The sequence below is a fragment of the Ovis aries genome, chromosome 3 (genome assembly GCF_016772045.2).
Source record: "Ovis aries strain OAR_USU_Benz2616 breed Rambouillet chromosome 3, ARS-UI_Ramb_v3.0, whole genome shotgun sequence".
Taxonomy (NCBI): Eukaryota; Metazoa; Chordata; class Mammalia; order Artiodactyla; family Bovidae; genus Ovis; species Ovis aries.
The window spans coordinates 220,083,455-220,108,733 of NC_056056.1; the positions used below are offsets into that span (position 1 = coordinate 220,083,455).

Below are 25,279 nucleotides of genomic sequence, written 5' to 3' on the forward strand. Positions count from 1 at the left end.
GGATGGGCACGGGGGACAGACAGAGGTGTGAGGGTCCTTGCAGGATGCGGGGGAGGGGGCTTCCTCCCCAAAGGAGGGGACTGTCCGGGGGCGGCATTGGCATGGGAGGCTGGCACTCCCGCCCCCGCTGCGATGCCTCCCTGGGGCTCTCTCTGCCTTTCACCAAGGAGAGCAAGTCCCCCCCAGTAGGGGGGCATCAACAAAGGTGAGGGGGCTACCTGCGGCTCCTCTGTCTAATAGACCTGGTGTCTACTGAGAACCTGCTGGCTGCGGGGAGTGGAGCTGGGATCCGGCAGTGAACAGCACGGAGACACCAGGGCTCAAGGAGAGGCCAGGCAGAGGTCTCCCGGGCGCTGTCACTGATGGGCACTTGCTGAGTCACAGCAAGCACCAGGGCGTTCACGGTCCTCACCCCACGTGATCAGCACGACCTAATGCGGCAGGTATGTTTACCCTGGTTTCACAGGTGAGGCACCAGGTCCAGCACCCTGCCCCAGGACCCCAGTGGCAGGTCCACACTCGTGCGACCCCTCGGACCCTGCTCGCCCACCAGCACTGCGTCCGGCAGGTGAGAGGTGCCTGGAGGGAAGTGGGGCGCGGCCTAGGGATGTTGGCCTGAAGCCCCAGCCCCAAGTGCTGCTGTGCCCCAGGCCTGCTTAACTCTTGATCCCCCCTCCGAAGGAGCCTGGACCCCGTTGCTGGCCATGGGTCGAGGTGAGGGGCAGAGCAGGTGCAGCCCGTGGTGGGTCCGGGAGGGGCAGGTTGCCTGGGGAAGTCCATCCTGCGTGGGAGGGGCTGAACGCCCCCCACCCCCTCCTCCTCAGGATGCAGACTTAGGAGCAGTGGGGAGCCCCGGAGGTTCCCAATCAGGGAAGAGGGACCTGACAGCACTGTGGGGGCAGAGGGCTCAGGGAAGGCCCTGAGGGTAGGGGCTTCGACTCGGGAGGCAGCGGACAGGACTGGGGGAGCCAGCAGAGGCAGGAGACAGGGACAGAAGGTGGGCATGGGGGTGCCCAGGTTTCGGATCCTGCTGCTTTTGATGGGGGTGCCCGCTCTGAGCTGGTGATGGGTGCCTTCACCCCCAGCTCTCTGTTCCCCTGGGGCATTCATTCTAGGGTCTGGGCCTGCCTGGGGGCCCTGCTTGGTCCCAGCCAGGACTCCTGTGCCTGGATGAGGCCTGGGCCTGTCCTGAGCACCCTGGCCTCGTGGTGGGGGTGCGGGAGGTGCAGGGCTGGGTCTGGGCAGGACCTGTCTCCCCTGATCTCTCCCCTGACCCTTTCCTGGGTCCTGGGAGCAGAACCCCGATTCCTCCCTTCTTTCTTCAGGTTTGGCTCTGGCACCGCCATTGACTCGGCTCATTGACTTGAACCCGGGGCTCCCACTACTGGGTGTGGCACCTGGGCCCTGGGGTTCTTGTGAGGATGGGGTTCCCCCCGTCCCGGTATCCACAAACCCAAGCTGCTTTTGGTAGGGGGTGGAGCAGCTCCTAGATGGCCAACCCAGAGAAGGGAAGACGCAGGGCAGCTGGCTGGTGCCAGAGCTGCCTGGAGCGGTGTGTGAGCTCTGGCCGTGGAGCCGAGCGCTGCCAAGGATGGAGGGCAGTCTGGGCTTCACCCGGCTCCTCCAGGAGCCCAGGAGGCATCTGGTATGTCCACCTGTTTTCTGGATGAGGATGCAGGACCCGGGGACGCTGAGGAGATCGGAAGCTCGGCTGGAGGCGGATGTCGGCAGCCCGTGGAGCCCGCTGCATCTTGGCTCCTCCCACCGCTGCCCCTGACTCTGTCTGGAGCTGGTGCACGGGTTGCCAGGATCGAGGGAGGAGACCCACATCAAGTGCCTGGGATTTACCTCCTATGGCCTATACATCAGGGAGCCCTGGGCATTTCATCTCCCGGGCCCCTCTTCACCATCCCTGTGGCCCCTCTTCCCTCATCCACGGCTGAGTGATCGGACCAGGCTCTGCCCACGCTTCCCTGGGCTCTACTCTGTGGCTACAGGGGTGCTGGGCGGGGTGAACCTCTGCCCACTCCTCTCTCTGTTCCCCTCCCTCCGTCACCCCAGGGTCCCCTTTGGTTCCTGCCTCTAGAACTTTGCTTGCTCGGCCCCTCCCCCGAGATGCCTCCCTTCCTCTGCCCTTGTCACCAGGCACTGTCTGAGCATCTCCCCTTCATCTGTCCCCATGTGGGATGAGAGGTCCCCTGTGAGGGCCCCCTGTGCCTAGCAGTGCAGGACCGTTGTTAGTTTCCAGGCCCCACACCCTTTGGATCCCTTGCTCAGGGGCAGGGTCAGCTCTGAGCCCCTCTAAGTCTCTGGCTTTGCCTGGCCCTGAGGAGGTGGCTAGGATATCTATGGAAGGTTATTGAATATGAACTACCCGCTGCCCTGACCTCTGTTGCACCCATTTTTTCAGAAAAGGAAACCGAGGCTTTAGGGTTGGAGTGTGGTATTCAAAGGCCTCCAGGCAGTGCAGGCAAGGCAAGGGCAGGAGCCCTGGGTGGGGCCAGCTCCGTCTCTCACACTCCTTCACTGTCTGGGAGGTCAGAAGAGGTAGCTTCCGGGAAGGACCGGAGAAGTCTGCAGGGCCGGACTGGGCATGACCAGGACCCTGGACAGCTCAGCAGAGCTCAGCAACAGCTGGCAGGGCTGGGACAGTCCCTTGATGTGTTGCAGGCCTTTGGTGGGGTTGGAAGGAGCTGGCCTGGCACCTGGTGGGGAACAGGATGGGTGAGAGGGAGAACAGGTATCCTGGAGTTTGAAGATCGGCCTTGCAGTTCCCACTTTACCACACACTAGCTGGACAGACCTCAAACAATCTTTTGGAACCTCAGTTTCTTCATCTGTAAAATGGGCCTTCTGGTCTCCCTTCGCAGGGATGGTTGCCCCTACCTGAGGTCCCAGCCAGGCTATGGTGAGAAATAAGGCAGCTCTAAGGAATCTGGAAAAATTCTCTAGAAACACTAAGGGACTTACAGGCAGCCAGTGAGGGGCAGGGCCAAGGGTGCTGGGAACCTAGGCCACCCACCTTAGTGGTGACCTGGAGTGGCACCAGGAGCTGACCCCACCCTCAGGAGGCCTGTGGGCTGGGCAACCTCCTGCTCCTGCAGCCTGCAGGGAGGTGGATGGCCTCCCCGGGCTTGGCCTCTGTCCAGCTCCTGGTGACTCCAATCCTGGAGCAGCATCGCTTGGGGCAGGGAACATGATTCCTGAAGCATGTCTTGGGCCCTCTGTCCAGTGACAAACGCCTCGCCTCCCAGGCCCATCTGCCAGGGGCAGACCCTGGTAGAATGATCAGTCAGGTGTCTGGAGCTCGCTTTATACAAGGCACCCTTCTCTGCAGCCCCCTTCTCCTTTTGCTTTCAGTCTTCCCCAGCACCAGGGTCTTTTCCAGTGAGTCAGCTCTTCGTGGAGGATGAGATGGTTAGATAGCATCACAGACTCAATGGACATGAATTTGAGCAAACTTTGAGAGATGGTAGAGGACAGAGGAGCCTGGCCTGCTGCAGTCCATGGGGTTTCAAAAAGTAGGACATGACTCAGCAACTGAACAACGAAAACAGCCTCCCTGCTCCTGGCTTTTTCTGGGTGATGATCCGAGGGTCATATGGGGGAGCACCCCAGAACGGGGTGGAGGACTCATCTGGACCACAGCCTGGTGAGATCCTCACCTCGGGGCAGGAGAGAGCTGTGGGGTCTTCCCATATCTTGACGTTCACCTTTGAGCAAGTCCAGGAGTGAGCTGGGACATCACTTTTGTCCTCAGGCTGAGAAAACCAAGGCTCAGAGAACCACGAGGATGTGCCGAGGGCCCAAGCTAGTTGGTGGCAGAACTAGCTTAAAATCCAGATCCTAGAATTGACATCAAGAACTCTGACAGTGCTAACAGCCTCCACTTGCTCGGTGCCACGGGGCACTGGGCCCTCTAGCTGCACTGCCCTCGAGTTAGAAATTACTGTACCGGCTTTACAAGAAACAAGGAAGAGACTGAGGTCCAGTCACAGGTTCTAAGTGGCAGAGGCTGGACTTGAACCAGTGGTTCTGTAGTTGGGGTAGTCCTCATAGGCTATACCTGACCCTACCCAGAGGTGGGCAGGGCCTGGGGGCTCGTGACAGGGTGGCTTTCCCACCCAGGGCTCTGGGCTGAGGGGAAGACCCAGGGAAGGCCCACGCCAGATGGCTGGAATTGAAACTGACCTGCCTTCAGGGTCCGGATAGACCTGAGCAAGTAGGCGGAGACCTTGGAGGGGCGGAACGGGGGCACACGTGGGGATGCAGGGTCAGGCTTCACCCTTCCAGCCCCAGCTTGGGTCACCTCCTCCAGGGAGCCTCTCTCAATCCCTCTAGCCCATGCTGACTCCCACCTCCCCTAAAATCCTGGGGCTTCCTCTGTCAGGGCGATTCCCGCGGCCTGCCCAGCTCCTGGCACGCCACAGGGGCCCACTGAACATCTGCTGAATAGTGACTATTTCCTACAGGCTGGCTCTGAGCCAGGCACCATGGAGGATCTGCTCTGCCAACAAGGCACTGGGGTCTTCCAGGGCCTGGGCCTTGCCACGCCTCCAGCTCACCCCAGCCCCTGCCCTACACCCCACCACCCGCCGCCCCGACTCTGCTCACTCCCCTGCCTAGACGCCCATCTCTCCACCCCTCATGATACTCTGATGATTTTAGAAGAGTTCGAGACAACATAAAAGTCCAATAAATGGAGTTACGAATCACCCTTCATCTTATCCCCAGGGTTGACATGTGGGTCTACAATACTACCGAGCTTTTTTTCCCCTCATCTTTCATTTGTCAAAACCCAGAGTCAGGGGCCTGCTTCCCTTGTCCACGGGATGTGTGATGACCACGGACACGTTCCTGCCACAAACACGCCAGCAGCCGGACCTCGCTACTTAATATTCCCTCGACACTCCATAAAACCAATCCCCTCTGGCTGGGCACCTGGCTTGTTTTGGATTGAGGGCTGCTATAAATAGTTATTGCCCCAGGACACCTTCCTGGAAAGGTGAATTGCCCCCCACAGTGGAAATGTTGCCCCTCCACCACTGGACCACCAGGGACGTCCCGCACATCACCTCCTGCTGAAGCGTCCCTGCTGCCCTCTTCTCTGGTGTCGTGAGCATCTGCTGACCTCCTGCTTCTGCAGGGGGCCAGATAGCCTGCCATCTCCTGTTTTTCCCTCCGGCTTCCAGCACATAGTAGGGGGCCTGGGAAAGACTTCCCTGCTGCACGAGCCATCCCCTGGCTGGTTGGCAGTGCGGGATTGCGTGGTGTTTCTATTAGTCTCCATGAACAAGTGCCACTGTTATTAAATTTTCCCAAAGCAGAATGTCTGCTGTGTTTGCCAGACTGGTTGCTCTTTTAGGAGTGGGTCTACCCTGCCCATCCCTCACTCCTTATTCTCCATCTTTCAGAGCCCATTCGCTGGGCACCTACTGAGCTCCAGGCTTGTGGGACGCAGTGCTGGGGGCCGAGGCAGGCTGATTCCCCAGCAGGCATAGCTGGGACCAGGGTAGGTGCGGGTCAAGTTCAGAGCTCAGTGCCTGGGACAGGGTTGGGCAGGTGATGGCAGGCCCCTTAAAGGGTGGGGAGCTTGTGCTTTGACCGGAAGGAAGTGGTAAGTGTTGGGCATGCAGTCGGTACTCCATAAATGTACACTGAGGGAAGGTAAGAGGTGCTGTCTGGGAGCTGAGTGGAGGGCGGGTGGGATCAGAGGACGGGAGGAAGCTGAACTTAGAGGATGAGTGTCACCAGAATGTCCCTGCTGTCGCCCCAAGACCAAAAATTCTCCACCAATTCCCAACCACACGTCCCCCACGTTCTGCGAGGTCATGAACCCATTGAGCCTTTGTCCTTGGCTGGTAACGCGTGGAGTCTGTTGGGCTACTGAGCCCAAGTCCTGTCTCCCAGGCAGGTACACTGGACTCCTGGAGACACTGTGCTCGGGAAGCCTCCATCCCTGCGGGGAGGAAGATGTGCCTGGCGGAGTTTGGGATGCTCCTTCACACTGCAGAGTCGGGCAGCTGGGCTGCGGGAGCCGGGAGGCTCTGTGTGCTAAGCGGAGTTGAGGTTAGACCTCATTCTCTACCTGCTTGTTCATTCACTCACTCACTCGATACTGGCCTTGTCCCTGGTGCTGGGACACGGAACCTCTCGCTCAGAAGCCTTCAGGGGCACCCACGACTTGCTGGGCACGGCATTCAAGGCCAGCCTATGGAATGCCCCAGGGGTCCGCGTCTCCTTGCTCTCCCCGCCCTGCTCGTCCTGGCCCCTGCTGTCCGTGCCCTCAGGAATGCCCATCAGGCTCCTGTCCCCTGTCCACACTCTGCCCTTTCTCCCAGGCCCAGTTCCAGGCCCTCTTCCAGGAGGGCTGGCACTATCCCGCAGGCTGGGCCTCTCTCCTTACCAGCCGACATTGGGTCCAGAGTGGTCTCTGGGTGTGTCCCCCCTTCGGCCTTTCATGGAGACCCCCTGCGTCCTTGGTCCCCAACACAGGCCTGGGAGACACACAGTTCCCAGGACAACACAGACACCCAGTGGGCGCTCTAGCCACCTGAGCTGTGGCGCTGAAAGTGGAAAGATCAAATGTTCTCCTCGACAGCAGGCCTGTGCTTTACCCTGGGGTCTCTTTCCTAAATTTCCAGGGGACGCTTCCACTCCTCTCGGCCTGGCCTGGAGGGCCTGCCTTGGGGCTCCAACCCTCAGAGGGCCAGGCCTATTCAAGCTGGGCATCTGCAAAGGTCAGCATGGCCTCGGGGGCCTGAGAAACACCATGGGGGGGGTGTCATCAGGTCATCAGGTCGGGATCTGAGGACCTGGCCCCTGGTTTGAAGAAGGCTCTGACTCACTGGGGAGAGAGGGGAGCAGCACCTGGCGGGCCCACCCTGGGGAGATGGACTGGCCCCTTATGACCTCTCACCCCTGCCATGGGTGGAGACTGGTGGCCACAGGGCACAGGTCAGGCTGGGGCCTCCCTGATGGAGAGGTGAGGAGGAGAGGCCCATCTAAGGCACCTCAACAGAGGTTTGTGGGTCCCTGGGAGGGGGAACCTGCTTTCCAGGACTGGCCCCGAAGGAGACCGGGTGGCCTGCTGTCTCTGTGCCCACCCACCGCATGTTTCACCTGTCCCTCCCGCTTGCCCAGCTCATCTTCTGTTTCCAGCCCAGACTCTGCCCCAGAGATACTGCACAGTGAGGTCCACAGACAAGGAAACAGGAGAGGGGTGACCAGTCCAGGCCCCCCTCAGCCGGCCCCAGCCCAGGCCTCCATCACCTCCCTCTGCAGTCCCAGCCTCTCCCGCTCCTCTCCAGGGCTGCCTGTGCCTGTTGAGTCGTTTCAGCCGTATCCAGCTCGTTGGACGCTATGGACCGTAGCCCGCCAGGCTCCTCTGTCCATGGGATTCTCCAGGCAAGAATACTGGAGTGGGTTGCCGTTTCCTCCTCCAGGGGATCTTCCCGACCCAGGGATCAAACCCGAGTCTCTTATGTCTCCTGCTTTGGCAGGCGGGTTCTTTACCTCTAGCACAGCCTGGGAAGCCCAGGCTGGCCTGAGCAAACTCTAAGAAGGTAAAGCTGGTCAGGTGCTCCCACTCAAAGACCTTCTATGGTTCCCAGTGACAAAGCCTACCCCCTTAGGCAGGCATCCAAGCCCTTCAGCTCCGGCTCCATCTCCTCCCCCTCCTGCCCACACTTCCTCGTTCCCCAGCTCTGAGGAAGCTGTCATCTCAGATTTGCCAAGGCCCTGCCTGGAATGTCTCTTCCATACCTTCTTTCCATGACACCCACTTCTCTGGGGGGTGGCCACCTCCAGGAAGCCCCACTGGGTAGCGGCTCCCACTTCCCCTCCCTCACCCACCCTGCCCGTCTGCCTCCCTCCCCAGCAGGGTGTCCTGTCCTTGGGGATTGTGTCTGAAGCTCTGATGAAGGCAGAATGTCATGTGAGTGTGCCAGGGGAGGGGGGCCCACAAACCTCTGTTGAGGTGCCTTAGATGGGCCTCTCCTCCTCACCTCTCCATCTGGGAGGCCCCAGCCTGACCTGTGCCCTGTGGCCACCAGTCTCCACCCCTGGCAGGGGTGAGAGGTCATAAGGGGCCAGTCCATCTCCCCAGGGTGGGCCCGCCAGGTGCTGCTCCCCTCTCTCCCCAGTGAGTCAGAGCCTTCTTCAAACCAGGGGCCAGGTCCTCAGATTCCGACCTGATGACTTGTCCGCTCTGGGTTAGCTTTCCGCTGGCCACGCATTGTACCCCGGGTCGGGGACCTGGGACCCCCAGAGGGAAGAGATGAGGACGCCGGAGGGGGGCCAGGCCTACGTAGGCTAGGGGCTGGGGGCCCACATCTCTAGGAAAAGGGGGCGGAGGAGGACTCGCAGACGCCCGGCAGGAGGGGTTCCGGGCGAGGTACCCTCGCGGTCCTGGGAGAGGGTCCGGGCCGGGGGCGGGGGTCCGCGGCGCCCCGGAAGGAGCCGCGCACGCCCCAGCACGCGGTACCCGCCGCGGCGGCCTCGGATCCGGAGGTGAGCGCGCCCCCGCCCTGCTCCCCGCCCACCCCGCGCGCTGCGGGGCCAGGGGGCCGGGGGGCGGGCCGGAGAGGGGCGCGGGGCGAGGCGGGGCCGCGCCGGCCCTTTTCCGCAGCGCGGGCCGCCTCCTCCTCGCCGCGCCCGGGCCCGCTCTTCCCCCTGGGGCGGCGGGATGCGGCGCCGGGCCCGGGCGGGGGCCGCGGGCCGAGGCCTGGCCGGCCCGGCGGGGGCCCCGGCGGGCGGGCGCGCGGGGCCGGGGACCGAGGGCGCGATCGCGCCCCTCCCGGCGCCGGGGCGGGGGGAGGCGGGGAGGAAGAGGGGGAGGGCGGCGGCGGGCGGGGGAGCCGGGCAGGCTCGGAGGCGCGCGGCGGGCAGGCGGGCGGGCGGGCGGGCGAGGGAGCGGGCGGCGGGGAGCCCCCCGCCCCCCGAAGGAGGAGTCTGGCTCCCACTTGCTGCCTCGGACGCGCGGCTAGGCGGCCGCCGCCGGAGGAGCCCCCGCCCCTGCGCGCCTCCCTCCCCGGAGCCGGGCCCCTGCCTCCCTCCGTGCGCGCTGCTGCTCGCGGCCGCCGCGGCCGCCGAAGAGGAGCCCGGGGCCAGGTAGGGCTGGGGGCGGGCGGGGCGCGGGCCGGGGGCGCGCGGGGGGCGCGGGGCGCGGACGCAGGGCCGGGCGCGGGGGCGCGGCCGGGACCCTCTCCGGGCGCGGGGTGACGCCCGCGGCGCGGCGCAGGGGCGCCCGCAAAGTTACTTCGGCTGCCTTCGCCGGGGGCTGGCGCCCTGGCCGCGCAGCCCGGCTGCCCCGTGGGCCGAGCGGGTGCCGCGGGGAGGGGCTCGGCCGGAGCGCTGGACTTCGACTGGGGCCGAGGGGTCAGCGAAACTTTTCCCTGGCTCGCCGGTAGCTGCTGGCTGCTGGCGGAGTTGCTGGTGGAAGAAGCGCATTGGTGGGGTGCAAGTGATAAGGATGGTCATAACAATAGCAGCCCCTCGACGCTGAGAGCCTACTGTGCGCAGCGAAGCCCCTGCTGGTACTTGGGGGGCGCAGGAGGCGGGGACTGATGCTGACCCAGCGGCCACTTTGGCGTTGCTGGAAACTTCATCCATCCATCCACCCACCCAGCCATCCACCCAGCCATCCACCCATCCATCCACTCATCCACTCACTCATTCCGCACATGTTTATTACTGTCTGCTCTGTGCCGGTCGCAAGGGATTCCGTGGCTACCCAGGCAGGTTCCAGCCCTCGCAGGCAATATTTCAGGGGCTGCTCAGGCTAAGCAGCAGTTCTGCCTCTTGTGTGTTTCTTCTGGTACTTGTTACAAGAAGGTGAATTCTCACGCCAGTCCCCCTTGACCCGGTGGAAACAGAAGAGGGTCGGGCTGAGAGCTGATGTGTCCAGGAGTCTGTTGTGTCCAGGCTTTGGGTCCTAGACACCCCCCTTTCCTCCATCGCATCCCCACTGGGGCTGGGAGCCTGGGCTGGAATCAGGAGGCCCCACTCTGAAACTGGCCCCCAAGGCCACTTAGCTGTCCTCTCTGGGAAGTCTTTGCCCGGGTGCTGGGGGCTGAGCTTCTCCCATCCCTTGGGGGCTTGGTTGCCTCTCCCTCCCCGATTCTAAGACCCCTATTGAATGGCCCAGAGGAGAGCTTGTTAAGTGGCCAACAATTATGAAATTAAACCCGGGAACAAAAGTGGGTTGGTTGGTGAATGGTGAGCTGGCTCCGCAGGACTTGAATGGTGGTGGGAGACTTGTTAGCAGGGCTCAGCCAGGCTGGGGGCTGGGGGTTTGACACTACCATCGTCCATACCCTGGCTGGTATTTGCAACAACAGAAAAATGCACCAACTACACAAATAATTTGTCACATTGCCTAAAATGCTTGGGGGATGTCGGAGAGGCCACCGGCTGACTGCCACATTCAAGTTGGAAGCCGGGCTTCCACCCATGGGAACTAATGTACTGGGAGGCTGTTCGGGGAGGGGCTGGTGGATTTGGCTGGGCTGAGGCAGGCCTCCGGTGGTGGGCAGTACGCTGGGGCTGTTGAGCCAGCTGGTGGGGATCGGGAGGCATTCTGGAGCCGGGCACAGTGTCCGTGGGGACCGTGGTGTGAGAGTCGTGCATAATAAACTGTGCTTCATGATGCCCGGCTCCTTGCAAATTGGCTTTCCGAGTGGCAGCCCCACAACACTTGTAAAACCTTTTTCCTTAAGATGGGTTTCTGCGAAATGGTTACATCTATTTGAGTGCTCACTCCGTGGAGGTCCATTAATTGGCTGATGGCTAGTCAAAAGGCGATAATCCAGTCACAGTGGTTTAATCGTGTCTTTGGAAGTGGTTCAACATGGGGCTGCCTTCCTATTTATTTCTCAGCCCTAGGAATATCCGAAGACCTGGATTGAAGTAGATCCCTATGATGTTGATGTGGGTAGGCTCAGATTTTGTCACCTACCCAAGGGATGTCATATCTCGGATACAGTTGCCATATGAACACTTAAAATCATCCACATACACCCTAACCCTGTAGGCTGTGTTTATGGACAAAGGGGTCTAAGTAGAGGTAAGAGACTAGGGCTTTAGGGTCATACTGTTAAGACCCTAACTGTGTCAGGATTGCACTGACACTCAAAGTAACCATTCAAGAAAAGTCTGCTTTTTAAAAATTTCCCAGTCCACCGGTGAGACTATTAAATCTTCATCCGATGAAAGCAATTTAAATTCATTTGTTTTCCCTTGAACTTGCTACATTCCGTTGCAGGCTCTCACCTGCAAGGACACATCTCTCTCAGGACACATCTCACACAGGACACATCTCTCTGCACTTGTTTGAAGAATTAGGATGGTAGCAGGATTTCACCGAAGAGTAGCGCTCTAGGAGAAAAACCAACATTCTGGGTGCAGGTTCCGGACTAGTGGAGAAAAGAAAACCCTCCCCACAGTGCAGTCATCTTTTAATTTATCAAAATGATTTCGTTTTTCCAATTTCAGGCCCGTGAACCAATCACAAATAGCAGGGCAGAGGAAATTAATCGGCCAGGCAACGACTTTTAACAAGTAAATATTATGCACAGAAAAACACGCAATTAGTGGAGGTTAGTTAATGCCTTTCAAGTTTCCGCGGCGAGCTGCCGTTCGGGTGGAATTTCTGCGTTATTGCTGAATTGTCTGTCAAAAATCTTCAGTGTGACAACGCGACATGTCGCTTCCATCGCCCCTCCCTCTCCAGGAACAGAGAAGGGGCCTTTTCTAGCATCCCCCCTTTTCCATTCTTCTCTCTGAGATCTCTCCATTCAGCAGTTGTTGTCTACCTTTGTCTGCCTGCACCTCTGGAGTGAGGGGTCCTGGGGAGAGGGATACCCCAGGTGTAGGAGCCCGGGAATGGACTCTCAGGCTTGATCTGTGCCTGCTGATCACAGTGGAATCTCGGATGAGAGACAGGCTGTCCTGGGGTCTTCCTTCCAGCCAGACGTCTTACCCTCTAGGATCAGTTGTGCCAAACACTTGGTGGGCAGGGAAGAGACGGGGGTGAAGGGAATGTGTCCCATAGTGAGAACCGCCAAGCCTGTGCTAGGTCACCCTGAAGGCAGTTCTTCCCTGCGACCATGTTTCCTGGGGTGTTGATGTCCCCCAGGTGGAATGAGACCACCAGCTAGCAAGCATCCTCTCCAGACTGCCCCTGACGTTGTGTGACTTGGAGCTGAAGAAGTGACAAAATTGTAAAAAAACAAAAGCAACCCGTGTTGGAGAGAAGGTATATATAATTTCTTGATTAATTTCATTTGCTGTGGTTTTCCCTGGTGACCTGGTTATTCTGCTGCCAAAACAGAGACTTTATTTTGACCCCCACCCCCAAATGAGATAAGACTCCAATACGCTTTATTTCCATTTAAAGTATCTGTGACTGATAAGAGCAGGCCAGTCTCATGAAAGACAGTCTTAGCAAATGGGGATTATATATTTTAATTTTGAACTCAGGTGGTGGCTCGAGATGTCCTTTGGTCTTTCCATACCATTCTGTGAATTACCATTTGGGGTTTCTTCTTGGATGTGAACTTGGCCAGCTTGACGTCAGACCTTGGTTGTACATCAGAGGCAGATGCAGCTGCCGAAACAAAAAGTCACCCCTCTGGTTGACAGCGATATGCGTTGAGTGCAGAACCAAGAATTGACCAGAGCCCTCTCTGCACCGCCCCAACCCCAAATCCTGAAAGTTTGCTTGGATCGCACGACTTCACATTTCCATCCCCTCCTTCCAAGGATGTGAGGCTCAGCACGCATGGAAAGACTTTTGGCATCGCCCGTGCTAATTTCATCACTTTCGGGAGAACATGATGCCTGATTCACGTTTCCCCTTCATTTCATTCTTCTGCATTTCCCGACAGTACTGCAGCCTGCAAGGCTGCAAAATATATTGCACTGGCTACCTGAGAAGCGTGAGCTCTTCCCCGCACCCTGCCTCTCCCCCTTCCCAACGAAGCGCTTTGGGATTGCGGTGCTCGTGGAAAAGGCAGCCGGTCCCTCCCCCACCCTAGGCTCCCTGCACAAAGGGGCGTATGTGTGGTGGGGGTGGGGGACACATAGAGAAGGAGTTTTGCTTTTGTTAAGTTTGTCATTCAGACACATTCGTTAATTGATCATACTTTTGGAGGTTTCATCCTTAATTGCAGATTCCTGCATGATCACAAAAAAATAAAGCACTTAAACTGATCATAAAAATGGCAAAACCCCAATCTCTGACTTAAGTGTAGAATTACCATAGTGCCGATTTGATTATGCTTCAGTGACATCTGTTTAATAGATTTCCACGAGAACTGTAAATCCACGTTTACTTTCTTTGCAAATCGTATGTGAACGCCAACACCCAGGACCGCCCTGCTGCCTCCCCTCCCCGCCACCGTGTGTGTCCCGCACCCCCAGGAATATGGAGTGTGACTTGATGGATACGTGGGAAGGGGACGCAGAATCCTGGTTTTTTCACGCGTACCTCTTATTTCCTTTTGTGTGTGGGTATGTCTGTGTGCACGTTTGAAACGAATCTGAGCAGCATCCCGCCTCAACCCCACAGACTCGCGAATCTCCAAATGCTTTATTTCGAAAACTAGGACATAGCACTTTGCAGAAGAAAAATCAGTCCATTCACCGTTATTTATGTGATTGCTGATCGGCTAGATGGATATAGAAAGCACTAAGAATTATAATAATTTATGGAGTGGAGCAGTGGTTTACAAACATTATTTCTCAACCCGAGCTTTGAGGGTTTCTTTGCTTCTCGGGCCTCGTTGGGTGCTATGGGAATGGAGGATATTCCGAATTTGAAGACCAGCCGGGTGAACTGACTGTCTTCCTGTCTAAGGTTCAAGGAATAAGTGAGCAGCTATTTGTGGCAGACAGGACATGATCCAGTAAGTAGCTCTCTTCATCATTCTGAAATAAAAGTACATAATTGGAAAATGAAGTGGCAGCGGCTGCTGGGGTGGGGGGCGGCGAGGAATTAGAAAGTGTAATTTAAAATCATGTAGTCATAATTCAAAACAGGCCCAGCTAAAAGGTTTGAAAGTGGTAAATGCTTTAAAGTCGCTTGTGGTTGATCCTTTTTCAAGGAATATGGTCTAATTTTCATAGTATTTGTGGATTCCTTCATCAACTTAGCTCATCAACTTATTCAACGTGGCTGCTAATATCAGCTGCAGGCCAGCATTCCCCAACCCCCTTGGAATCCACAGTTGATGAAGAAGGAGGAGGTCAAATATAAGAGCTTTATTTTCGGGATATCAGGGGATTAGGTCTGAATTTTTTTTTTCCAACTGGGCTGTCTGTTCCTTTTCTTTTCCTTCGAGTTCTTGCGGTGCTTTTGTTTTTACCTTTTCTGATATTTTCAACTACCGACTAATCGACTGCATATTTGCTGGCACGAACAAAACAAGGGGGGAAAATCAGTTTAAAAGTGATTTTTTTGAGCTCGCGTGGAAGCATGGCCTGTAAGAGACTCACTCCCAAACCCCCACTTTGGTATTAATACTCTTCTGTTAGATTCGATTTCCCCTGCATTTTGCTTGGGGTGGGAGCCACGACTTAGGAGGTGGTAGCGTGGATTTTCTGTGACATTTTACCACCTTGCTACTAAGCTCTCAACTGAAGCGTCAGTGCCTTTGGCTGAGCTGCCTTTCTCTCAGCAGCGCTCTGGGTGAGCGGCCGGATCCAATCGTCTGCTTACTGGGCTGCCCCCTTGGCGGGGTGGGGGCTGCCAGCTACCCCCAACTCAAGGTCCAGTGAAGAGAGGCATGGGAGCGAAGACGGTGGGATCCTGCAGAAGTTTTCCAGGTGTTGGGCTTTGTCCGAACGCTGCTGCAGTGCAGTCTCTCTGGGCAGGTGTTTCTCAGGGGCGTCTCCTGTTTAATGGGTAGTCTCTCCTGTGCGGTCATTGATTGTCCTCTGAATTTGGGATTCAGGACAATATAACATTGCCCTGACCTCACAGTTACGGCTTTCTTGTTCTTCAATTGCCAAGTCGTGTCCAACTCCTTGAGACCCCACGGACTATAGCCCTCCAGGCTCCTCTGTTCATGGGATTTCCCAGGCAAGAATACTGGAGTGAGTTGTCATTTATTTCCTCCTCCAGGGGATCCTCCTGGACCAAGGATCGAACCCGCGTCTCCTGCATTGGCAGGCCGGTTCTGTACCTCTGAGCCACTCCAAACATGCTAATGCTGGAGAGAGACAGATGTTGGTCCCCTTAACAGCCTCAGGTTGGCTTTGATTATAGTGACCTTTACCCTTCGTGACATTTTCAGCTGTTGAAATAGGGACACTTTTGAGAGCCGGAGAGGATGCTGGTCATAATGACTGACGGGACAGCAGATGTGAGCTGAGACTGTCCCGGGCCCGTCCTGGCCCTGAGGAGCCTGTGGAAGTGCTGCTCAAGCCTAGTGGAGAAAGGAAGCTGTCTCGGGGCTGCCGATTGGCGGCCCTGGCAGTGCAGTGGCGCGTAGATTCCCTCTCAGGCCCGCTGGGCAGATTTGGGCTGCTGGGAGCACTCAGGCCTCTCCTTTGCAGAAAATCCACCTGCTGTTAAGATGCTGTGTTTTTGGGCCTTTGGCACATGCTGGTAGGTGTAGGTAGGGGCCTTCTCGGGGCTCCCGAGCCTCTTCCCCTCTAGGATCTGAGTTGCCCCGTTGATCTGTCCAGCTCCTCCTGCTGGGTCCCAAGCCCTTCAAGGGTCGGTTTCCCATCTGAGTCATTTGGGTCCCGGAATAGGATCTTCCCTCTGAGTTAGGGCAGCATGTGTTTCAGAGTTGGCTGGAGTCCTGTGGTGCCCAGGACACGAGAGTGGTGAAGTCTGCCTAGAAAACTCGTCACGGGGCAGGTGGTACTGGGAGTGTCCAATTGCATCACCCAGGGAAGGACTGACCTCTGGCCCGCCCTGCCCCAGGGTGGGCGGGCGGGGGCCTGGAGCCCCCTGAGTATCTGAAAATCTCTGCTTGATGCTGGGAAACTCCTTGCGGAGCTCCTGGGCTTCGCTGGAACTTTCTGACCCGAGGGGAAGAGGTGCTTGGGGGGCACCTGCTGTGTGCCAGCTCTCTGCCAGGTGCTTCTGCAGGCGCCATGCCCTGCACTCCTGCCAGTGGCTCTGGGAGGGAGATTCTGGCATCCACGTGTTTGCAGGTGAAAAACCCGGGATCTGAGGAGGTGAGAGGTGCTCTGGAGTCTGGACCTGAGGCCCGAGGGCTGCGGTTTCTCTCACTGGTTCATTTGCTCGGGTATTGTTTTATCCTTTGGCTTCTCACCTCAGACTCAGAACGTTCATCTGGGAGCTTTGGTGAGAGAAAGCCCGGGAAGGCTGGGGGCTGGGGCGGGCGACATCTCCCCGAGGCCCTGAGCCAGGGGACAGGTGTGGTGCCCGGGGTGGGGGTGAGGGTCGTGCTTGGAGCCTTCCAGGCAGAGGGAAGAGCAGGAGCGAAGGCTCCGAGGTGGGGACTTGCTGTGTGCAAACCTGGAGTGGAGACTGTGGCCCGAGTGGTGAGGCTGGGGTCGGCATGGGGTCCTGGCTTATCTGAGGGCCAGTGTGGGCTCCTGGGCTGGTCTGAGGGGCTGAGTGGGCTCCTGGGCTGGTCTGAGGGGCTGAGTGGGCTCCTGGGCTGGTCTGAGGGGCCAGCGGGGGCTCCTGAGCTGGTCTGAGGGGCTGAGTGTGGGCTCCTGGGCTGGTCTGAGGGGCTGAGTGGGCTCCTGGGCTGGTCTGAGGGGCTGAATGTGCTCCTGGGCTGGTCTGAGGGGCTGAGTGAGCTCCTGGGCTGGTCTGAGGGGCCAGTGGGGGCTCCTGAGCTAGTCTGAGGGGCTGAGTGAGCTCCTAGACTGGTGTGAGGGGCCGGTGTGGCGTCCTGGGCTGGTCTGAGGGGCTGAGTGGGCTCCTGAGCTGGTCTGAGGGGCTGGCATGGGGTCCTGGGTTGGTCTGAGGGTCGGTGTGGGGTCCTGGGCTGGTCTGAGGGGCTGAGTGGGCTCCTGAGCTGGTCTGAGGGGCTGGCATGGGGTCCTGGGTTGGTCTGAGGGTCGGTGTGGGGTCCTGGGCTGGTCTGAGGGGCCGGCGTGGGGTCCTGGCTGATCTGTGGGCCTGAATGGGGCTCTGGCTGATCTGAGGGCCGGACTTCCCCTCAGGGCAGCAGGATGCTCCTGACGAGATCTAGTGTGTGGGAGGGAATGGCGTGGTCAGGGTGCCTCCTGGGCCCTTGTTTCTGGAGGCTGGTGTGGTGTGTGGGCTTGCTGACGCACCACGGAGGGCAGGCAGGTTGTGGGGCAGCCGCGGGAGGGGGCGCCTGGCTTGGCCTCTTTCCTGGCTATGAGCTTCCAGTGCCGTAGGTCCTAATGCCTCCTCACCACCTGGTACCTTGGCCAGCGCCCGGACTTCTCCCGGCCTGACTTGACTCAGGGCGCCAACAAATAAATGCCTCTGAGGGAAAACAGAGAAACTGCCTTGTAAGAGAATAAGACTTTTGAAAAGCAATCCCTAAAAAAAATGGAGGGATTTTTCAACAAGAATTTTTCAACCCAGACATTTCTAGAGCTTTTCAGCTTTCCCATTCTGGACGGACCAGGCCTTTGTGGAGGGGCCAGCACAGTTTCCCCGCCATCCCCTCTGTTACCTCCTGACGGGGCCAGTGAGGAAGCGGAAGCACAGAGAGGGTAAGGGATTGCCCAGGGTCCCACGGCTAAGCAGTACTGACCTCAGAGTCTGGGCCCTTCTCTGTTGCAGAAGCGCACCAGGGCCAAGAGCAATAATAATGCAGTGAGACAGTTCATTAATGCTGCCTCTGCCTCAGGGCCTTTGCACCTGCTCTTCCGCTGCCTGGATTCTCTTCCCCAGGTTTCTGGGCGTGGCTGGCTCCCTCTCAGCACTCATTTTAGGAACGATGTCGCCTCTTCAGTCAGGCCTTGCTTGATCATCAGTTTAAAGTCACAGCCCTCTCCCCGCCTCTGCCGTAGCCCTTACTCCATCACCCTGTCCTGTCCTGCGGGTACCTGTTGTTGTCTGTGGGCATCTCTTCTATTTACTTAGGGGTTTGCTTTATTGCTCCCACCTCCTGGAGGGCAGTGACCTGTTGATTCTTTTACTGCTCTTTGTGGCATCTGGACTGGTGACTGTGTGTAGGGCCAAGGCAAACATTTGTTGAATAAGGAAGGGCACTAATTGGGCTTCCCCAACGGGTCAGTGACTTTCCTGGTGGCTCAGATGGTAAAGTGTCTGCTTACAATGTGGGAGATCTGGGTTCGATCCCTGGGTCGGGAAGATCTCCTGGAGAAGGAAGTGGCAACCCACTCCAGTACCCTTACCTGGGAAATCCCATGGACGGAGGAGCCTGGTGGGATACAGTCCACGGGGTTGAAAAGAGTTGGACACGACTGAGCGACCTCACTAATGGCTCAGCAGTAAAGAACTCTGCTGGGATGCAGGAGACACAGGAGATGCGGATTCCATCCCTGAGTTCGGAAGCTCCCCTGGAGGAGGACATGGCAACCCACCCCAGTATTCTTGCCTGGAGAATCCCATCCACTGGGTCGCAAAGAGGCAGACACGGTTGAAGCGACTGAGCATGCACGCATACAAAGGCACTAACCAGTCTGTTCCACCCTCTTCTTTGTGGTCCCACTTCCTTCCTGCTCCCTGGCACGGAGGAGGCCCCTGTGGCCCGGCCAGGGTGTATGACTTGCTCAAGGTCACATCTCTGGCCTCCGCTGGCCAGAGATCTGGGACGGAAGCCCGGGTGGTCTCTGTCCCAGCATCTTCCACGTGTGTTGCCTGCACGCGGTGCGCTTTTGTGGACCAGGTGTGAATGCTTCCCAAGCTCACAGCCATTTACTGGGGAATTGCGTTCCCGTCCCGTGGATCGGCTGTGTTCTCTGCACGGTGGCTGATGCTGCTGCGGCTCCATAAATATTAAATGGGTATTAAAAGAAAGCTCTGCGTTCCCAGTTTCCCTGATTTCTCTGAGCAGGGCCCATTGCAAACCCCCTTTATGTGAAATGCAGCGTTTCACTGCGGAGTGCCTCCCGGGACGCTGTGCTGCCTGCCTTTCCTGGCTGAGTCCCCTGGTGCTGAGTGTCCTCCCCCACTGTGGCTGGCCACAGGGCATGCAGGCACCCACCTGCTCCCCGGGGGCGGGGGGATGGGTGAGGGCCTGATCCCTGCACCCCTCCCTTCATCTCTGCATCTCTCCATCATCCTTCCCTCCATTTCTCCATCCTTCCCTCCATCCCTCCATCCGCACATCCACCAATTCAATATTTATGAATCATCTGTGATGAGCCCTGGGCTGATGAGGATGGTGATGATAAAACCAACACTAACAACGTTTTTGAGCGTTTACTAGGCACCGGGCTCTGTGATCAGCCGTTTACACATGTCACCTCATTTAATCCTCATGACTGTCTGATGCTGGCTACTCTTTTTCTCTTCCATTTTGTGGACAAGGAAACAGAGCCTCTGGCAGGTGAAGCCCCTTGCTCAGGGTCACAGAGCTGTGGGGGCTGTGTCGGAGGTACCGGGGGATGAGCACTGCAGTGAGACCCAGGCTCAGCCCCCAGGGCACATGCAGGCCGTTCATGGGACCCTGGGACAAAGACCCCTGATCAAGGCTTCTCTGGGGGAAATACTGGCCTTGTGGAGGGGTGAAGGGTGAGGTTAGCCAGCTGGGGAGGAGTACAGAGGTGGTCTAAGCTGCCTGCATCCAGATCTCAGCATCACCTTCTCTCTCTCCACGCTGGATTTGGCAAGAGACTTCACTTCTCTGTGACTCACCGTTCTCATCTGCAAAATGGGTGAAATCAGAGTATCTATGTCATAGGTAGGTGGTGACCTTAGAGAAGGCCCCCTGAGAGGATTTGAAGTGTGTGCTTTGAGCACAGCACTCCTTAGCTGGAGGCATCTGGGCAGCACTAGAGCCTGCTGGGCGCAGACCTGTGTAGCTGGAGCGTGGTTAGGGCCCACTGGTCTTGGGTGCTCATCATTGGAGCCAGGGAGAGGATTTCAAGCAGGACCTTGATGTGGTCAGCTTGCATTTGAGAAAACTGAGGTTCTTCAGGGCTGCTTGTGCTGTCTGCTTTGCTTGCATTGAATGCCCTTGGACCATGGGCACCCCAGTGCCTGGGCAGCACCTGGCCACAGCGGGCCTTCTGCACACAGGTCTCCAGTTGAGCTGAACAGTGTGATGTGTGATGTGGTGATTTAGTCACTGAGTCCTGTCCGACTCTTGCAACCCCATGGGCTGTAGCCCACTGGGCTCCTCTGTCCATGGGATTTCCCAGGCGAGAATACTGGAGTGGGTTGCCGTTTCCTCCTCCAGGGGACCCTCCCGACCCAGGGGTCAAACTCGGGCCTCCTGCGCTGCAGGCAGTCTCCTGCATTGCAGGCAGATTTTTTACCGACTGAGCCGCCAGGGAAGCCCCTGTGATTGTGATGGTACCTGAGAATATTAGCTAGGAACTTGGTACCTGTGCTCAGAATTCCTGTTCATTTACCTCATATAGCTGCTCTGGGAGGTGATGTTACTGTTATCAAATCCACTTTCCAGAAGAGGAAGCTGAGACTTAGATTAGGAAGTTGGCTTGAGATCACACCCTGGTGGCTCAGAGGATAAAGAATCTGCCTGCAATGCAGGAGACCAGGGTTTGATCCCTTGGAGAAGGGAATGGCTACCCACTCCAGTATTCTTGCCTGGAGAATTTTATGGACAGAAGAGCCTGACAGGCTACATTCCATTGGGTCGCAAAGAGTTGGACTTGACTGAGCAACTTAACACTTCAAGGTCAACCCAGCAGCTCAGCACAAGGTGGGGACTCAGATTCTTCAGACCTGGGCTGATGGAGCCTGTACCTCAGTGTTTGCTGCCCCGAGGCCTCTCCCAGGGATAACAGGATGGTAACAGGCCAGAGGCCTGGATGCCTGGACTCACCCAGCCAGGAGGCCAGCCACACAGCCTGCAGTAAGAGAGCTGACTTGCTTAGAAACAAAGAACGGGCCGGGGAACAGGAGCAAGTCGTCTTCTGGAGAGAAGAGGCTGATTTTTTCCCCTGATCTTCCCAAGTGGATAAGAGGGGTGTGTATTCTGAATCAGGATGTATTTGGGAAGGGGGGAAGAGGGAGTGAGGGGAGAAGAGAAGGATATTCCTATTTATTGCACTGTGTATGAGCATGCTTGTTGAGAGTTAAAAAAATTAATAACCACTTCTCCTTTGCACCTAATTAAAATGATCTCCAGTCTTTAATTTTTGTCGTTTTCCTAACCTAGTTTATTTTCTGACTGTGTGTATTCTTCCACGTGCAAAGAGGATTTTTCTTCGTTTAACGTGACTGGGATCTGACCGTCCAAGAATAGTTTAAATGATGTTATTTTCTCCTTGGTTAAATGTGGCACAAATGCAATCGTCAGAGGGTCTTAATGACCAAAACCTGGAACAAAACAAATCTTTGAAGCGTTTCCTATTTACATAGTTAAAAAAAAATTATGGAAAAGAGCAAGAAAAAAAAAAAAAAAAGATGATCTTAGTTAAGAAGCCGCGGCTGTCGTGGCAAGTCTGTGTATCAGAGTGGGATGGAATCGTATCCAGGATTCCACATAGCTGAGCTGGAATCGAAAAGGGACAGTTTCATCCAGCAACTAAAATACAAACTGCACTTTCCAATGAACGAAATGAAAAAAAAATATATATAGCATTTGTGAGCTGTGATTATGAGTGGTTTCAAGGTTTGACTGGGCACAGTGAAATTCTTGAGATCCTTACAAAGCTTTTGAGAAGGTTGTTTTTTTTTTTTTTTTTTAAGTAGGGCTTCCGCTTCCCTACCCCACACCCCAATGGCCACCCCCTGAGTTGAGCTGGTATACAGCAACCTTTCTGGGAAAATCCCTTCTCCAGGCTCTGCTGAAAGATCTTTAGGCGAAATGGTTGTTGATGAAGGAATTTGCGCCCGCGCTGTCTTCACCTGTTTGGGCTTGCGCGTGTGTGTGTGGGAGAGTGTGTATGCTTGGGTGGGGGGAGGTCTGTGGGGAGGGGGTGGGGTTGGAGGTGATTCCTTCTTATTCCCCAATCCTGAAAAGTAAAACTTACCTTACCTGTTTCCAGAATACCGGCCATTGTTTTCTGCATCTCATGGTCACCCTATGGGCTCTGGGGGGTGGCGGAGCGGTGGGGGTGGGTGGGGGGGGGGGGGGGGGGGGGGGGGGAGTGGGGGGGTTGGTTTGTTGAAGGCAGAAAAAAAGTCTTAAGTATTTAAACATGTTGGACCATGCATGCATTTGTCCATGGTGGTGTGGTGGTTTTTTTTTTTTTTTTTTTGGTCCCCTCCCTCCCTTTCCTTTTCTTTTTACCAAAGTATATTCATCAAACTGCTGAGTTGGAAAGATTTGTAATGAGTTTTTGAGCTGTACGACTGTGGGTTTTTTTTTTCCCTTTCCCCCGCCCTCTCCCTCTTTCTAAATCTTCATCTGACATTAAATAAAGCAAATCCCAAACAGATTAACTGTCGCCTGGTTCTGCTCCGTCTCCTCAGTCTGTTCCCAGGTCTGGCTCGGGGCCGGGCGGCGGGAGATGCCCGCGGGGCCCGCGGAGGTCCATGTGGCGCGCTAGGTGGGACCCCGGCGTCCTGAAGGCAGAGGCCCTGGCCCTCCTGCCCTGCGGCCTGGGCATGGCCTTCTCGCAGTCCCACGTGATGGCTGCCCGGAGGCACCAGCACAGCCGGCTCATCGTCGAGGTGGACGAGTACAGCTCCAACCCCACCCAGGCCTTCACCTTCTACAACATCAACCAGGGCCGCTTCCAGCCGCCGCACGTGCAGATGTAAGTGGGTGCCCTGATGGAATCCACACCCCATCCCCCGGGGTGGAGGAGGAGGCGAGAGCGGGAGGGCCGCTCGGGGGTGGGCTCCTGGACTCGGGGTACCCCACCGTCTCCTGTGCGTTGACGGCGATGGATCACAAGGCTCGGGACAGGAGGGACGGGGGAGAAGCTGCAGTGTGCTGGCCTTGTGGGCCGATTCTGGCCGGAGTCTTGTTTCCTTTGGCTAGGAGGACGTTTTACAAACATTGAAAAACGAGGTGATGGCACGTAAAAATCCAGACTTCTGGCTTTGCTCTACGAAACCCAAAGTCGTGGCAACCCCGGGCCCATTTGGCCTCGTGGCAGCATCGGGGGGTGGGGCGGGGGCGCTGAGTTCCAGCTGCCACCCCCTTGGTGTTTGGGTTTCTGACCCCCTGGTCTAATTCCTGTTCCTTGTTGCACAGATGGGGAGACTGAGGCATAGAGAAGGGGCAAGACGAGGCTTGCTTCAGGACAGACAGGGCAAGACCCTGGTTGTGGCCTGACTGTTCTCCTTTCCTTCTGCCCAGACCCCCTTGGCTTCCCCCAGAGGCCTGGGGAATTCTGCCACCTGCCCTTTGGGGCTGATGGGAAATATCAGAGGCGCCCCAGCAGCAGAGCACTTAGAGTGCAGACTCAGGATCCGCGAGTAGAACCTTTCTGCTCCCTGGGTCTTTTCCAGCGGTCGGGAGAGGAGCCCATGGCACGGGGTAGAGGTGGATAGATTCCAGGCCCGGCCCTGGGCGGCTCCCTGTGTCACTCCATCTCCCCTCCTTGTCTCCTCTGGCCCGTCCATCGGTCCGGCCAGACAGGTGACCCCCCACGAGCCCAACACAGCTGGCAGGTGCCAGAGCGGACATCTGCCTCCAATGCAGGGCGTTCGCCACGCTTAGCATCCTTTCCCAGTGATGTCTGTGGACAGGAGTGCTCACGTGCCTTCCTCTGAGAGTTTAGGCGTTTGTTTGCTCCATCATTGAAACTCCTCTCAGCCCCTTCGGGGTGCCCCTGTGCTGGGTCTCTGACAAGCCCCTGATGAGTGGGGAGCGCCGCGAGTCCCCAGTGACTGTACAGCAGATGAGAGCTGAGATGGGACGTTCCTGGGCTGTGGGGCCCAGGGCAGGCCCCCAGACCAGCAGGCTGGTCAGATTTCCTCCCTGAAGACACAGGGCCCGGCTTCCTCCTGGGCCACGGGCACTGGTTCTGGGGGGCAGTGGTCACGTGAGGTGCTGGCCGCTGCCCGTTAGGGAGACAGGAGGGTCCGGGATGTGACCCAAGTCGAGAAGGAGCCCAGGGGGTTCCACTGCCCGGCCAGAGGTGGTGTGACTGGGTCACTGCCCCGTGTCCCTGTGGTTCCCTCAGGACAGGTCTTCTGTTGCAAAGGGTGGGTGAGGGATCAGTCATGGGAGCAAGGGCTCCGGAGGGCAGGGGGCACCCAGCCTGGGGGTGGGCCCCAGCGGTAGGAACTCCCTCTTCCCTGCAGTGCCTGCTCTGGTAAATGCTTGTTTCCGTGGGGGCTGCAGGGCTGGCATTGTCAATAGGATGAGATGGTTGGATGGCATCATCGGCTCAGCGGACACGAGTTTGAGCAAACTCCGGGAGATGAAGGACAGGGAAGCCTGGAGTGCTGCAGCCCGTGGGGTCGCAAAGAGTTGAACATGACTGAACGATTGAAGGACAACAACACGATTTCTCTTTGGGAGACTCCCTGCAATGTCCAGTCTGGAACCAGACTGGCAGATTTGGGCAGGATGGGAGGCCTTGAGTCTCAAGCATGCTGTTCCTTGGTCTCTCTGGGACCTCGAGGCCTGGCACGGCGGCTGCAAGGGGAGGCCTTCCCACGGCTGGGTGTTCTCTTCTGTTGATGGAGTTGGCCCTCCTGTGCTGCAAGTGACAGTGCCTAAGGTCCCCAGATGCTGCTGGGAATGGGTGAGAGCCCCAGGCCCTCAGGCGGAGCAGGTGGGGTGTGTGTGTGTGAGTGTGTCCCTGTGTGCACGCCCTTTCAGAGGGGTCCCTGGGCACAGCAGATAAAGCCAAGTAGAGGCAGGCAGAGCTGTCATGTAGGGGACCCCTGGGTAGCCCCAGTTGCAGAACAGAGCTAGGGCTACAGAAGTCAGGAGAATTGTGGGGAGCCAAGGGGCTGAGGGAGGACCCTCTGGAGGGAGGAGAAGATGCCTTGTAGGTTGAGACCCACAGAAGCAGGATCAGGGGCAGCAAGTCGGGAAGTTGCCGCAGGGTCTGAGCCAAAGGTAGCGGGGATGTCCAGAAACTTCCAACCCAGGCAGGAAGCACGCAGGCCCCTGCGGGCCAGGCTGTGTCAGAGGAAGGGCGGTGAGCAACCAGGTGAGAGGAGTCATTCCCCCCATCTAACAACTCTGGCTTATTGGTTCATTTCTTTGTTCACTCACCCACCCAGGGTGTCTGTGAGCAAGTTGCC

The 25,279-nt window shown here is 57.4% G+C and overlaps 1 protein-coding gene and 1 long non-coding RNA gene across 2 annotated transcripts in view; both read left to right on the forward strand.

Moving 5' to 3' along the window:
* Window positions 1-255: 255 nt before the first annotated feature.
* Window positions 256-5,329, forward strand: LOC132659643 (uncharacterized). Its single transcript, XR_009600305.1, has 2 exons — window positions 256-568; window positions 1,326-5,329. It is a non-coding gene; the product is annotated as an uncharacterized LOC132659643 (long non-coding RNA).
* A 3,660-nt stretch (window positions 5,330-8,989) lies between these two features.
* The window catches only part of MPPED1 (metallophosphoesterase domain containing 1), an 86,688-nt gene continuing 70,398 nt past the window's right edge, over window positions 8,990-25,279 (forward strand). Inside the window, exons 1-2 of the mRNA XM_015095056.4 lie at window positions 8,990-9,111; window positions 22,541-22,827. Coding sequence (XP_014950542.2) covers window positions 22,604-22,827 — 224 coding nt within the window. The 5' untranslated portion in view covers window positions 8,990-9,111; window positions 22,541-22,603. The remainder of the gene's footprint in view (window positions 9,112-22,540; window positions 22,828-25,279) is intronic.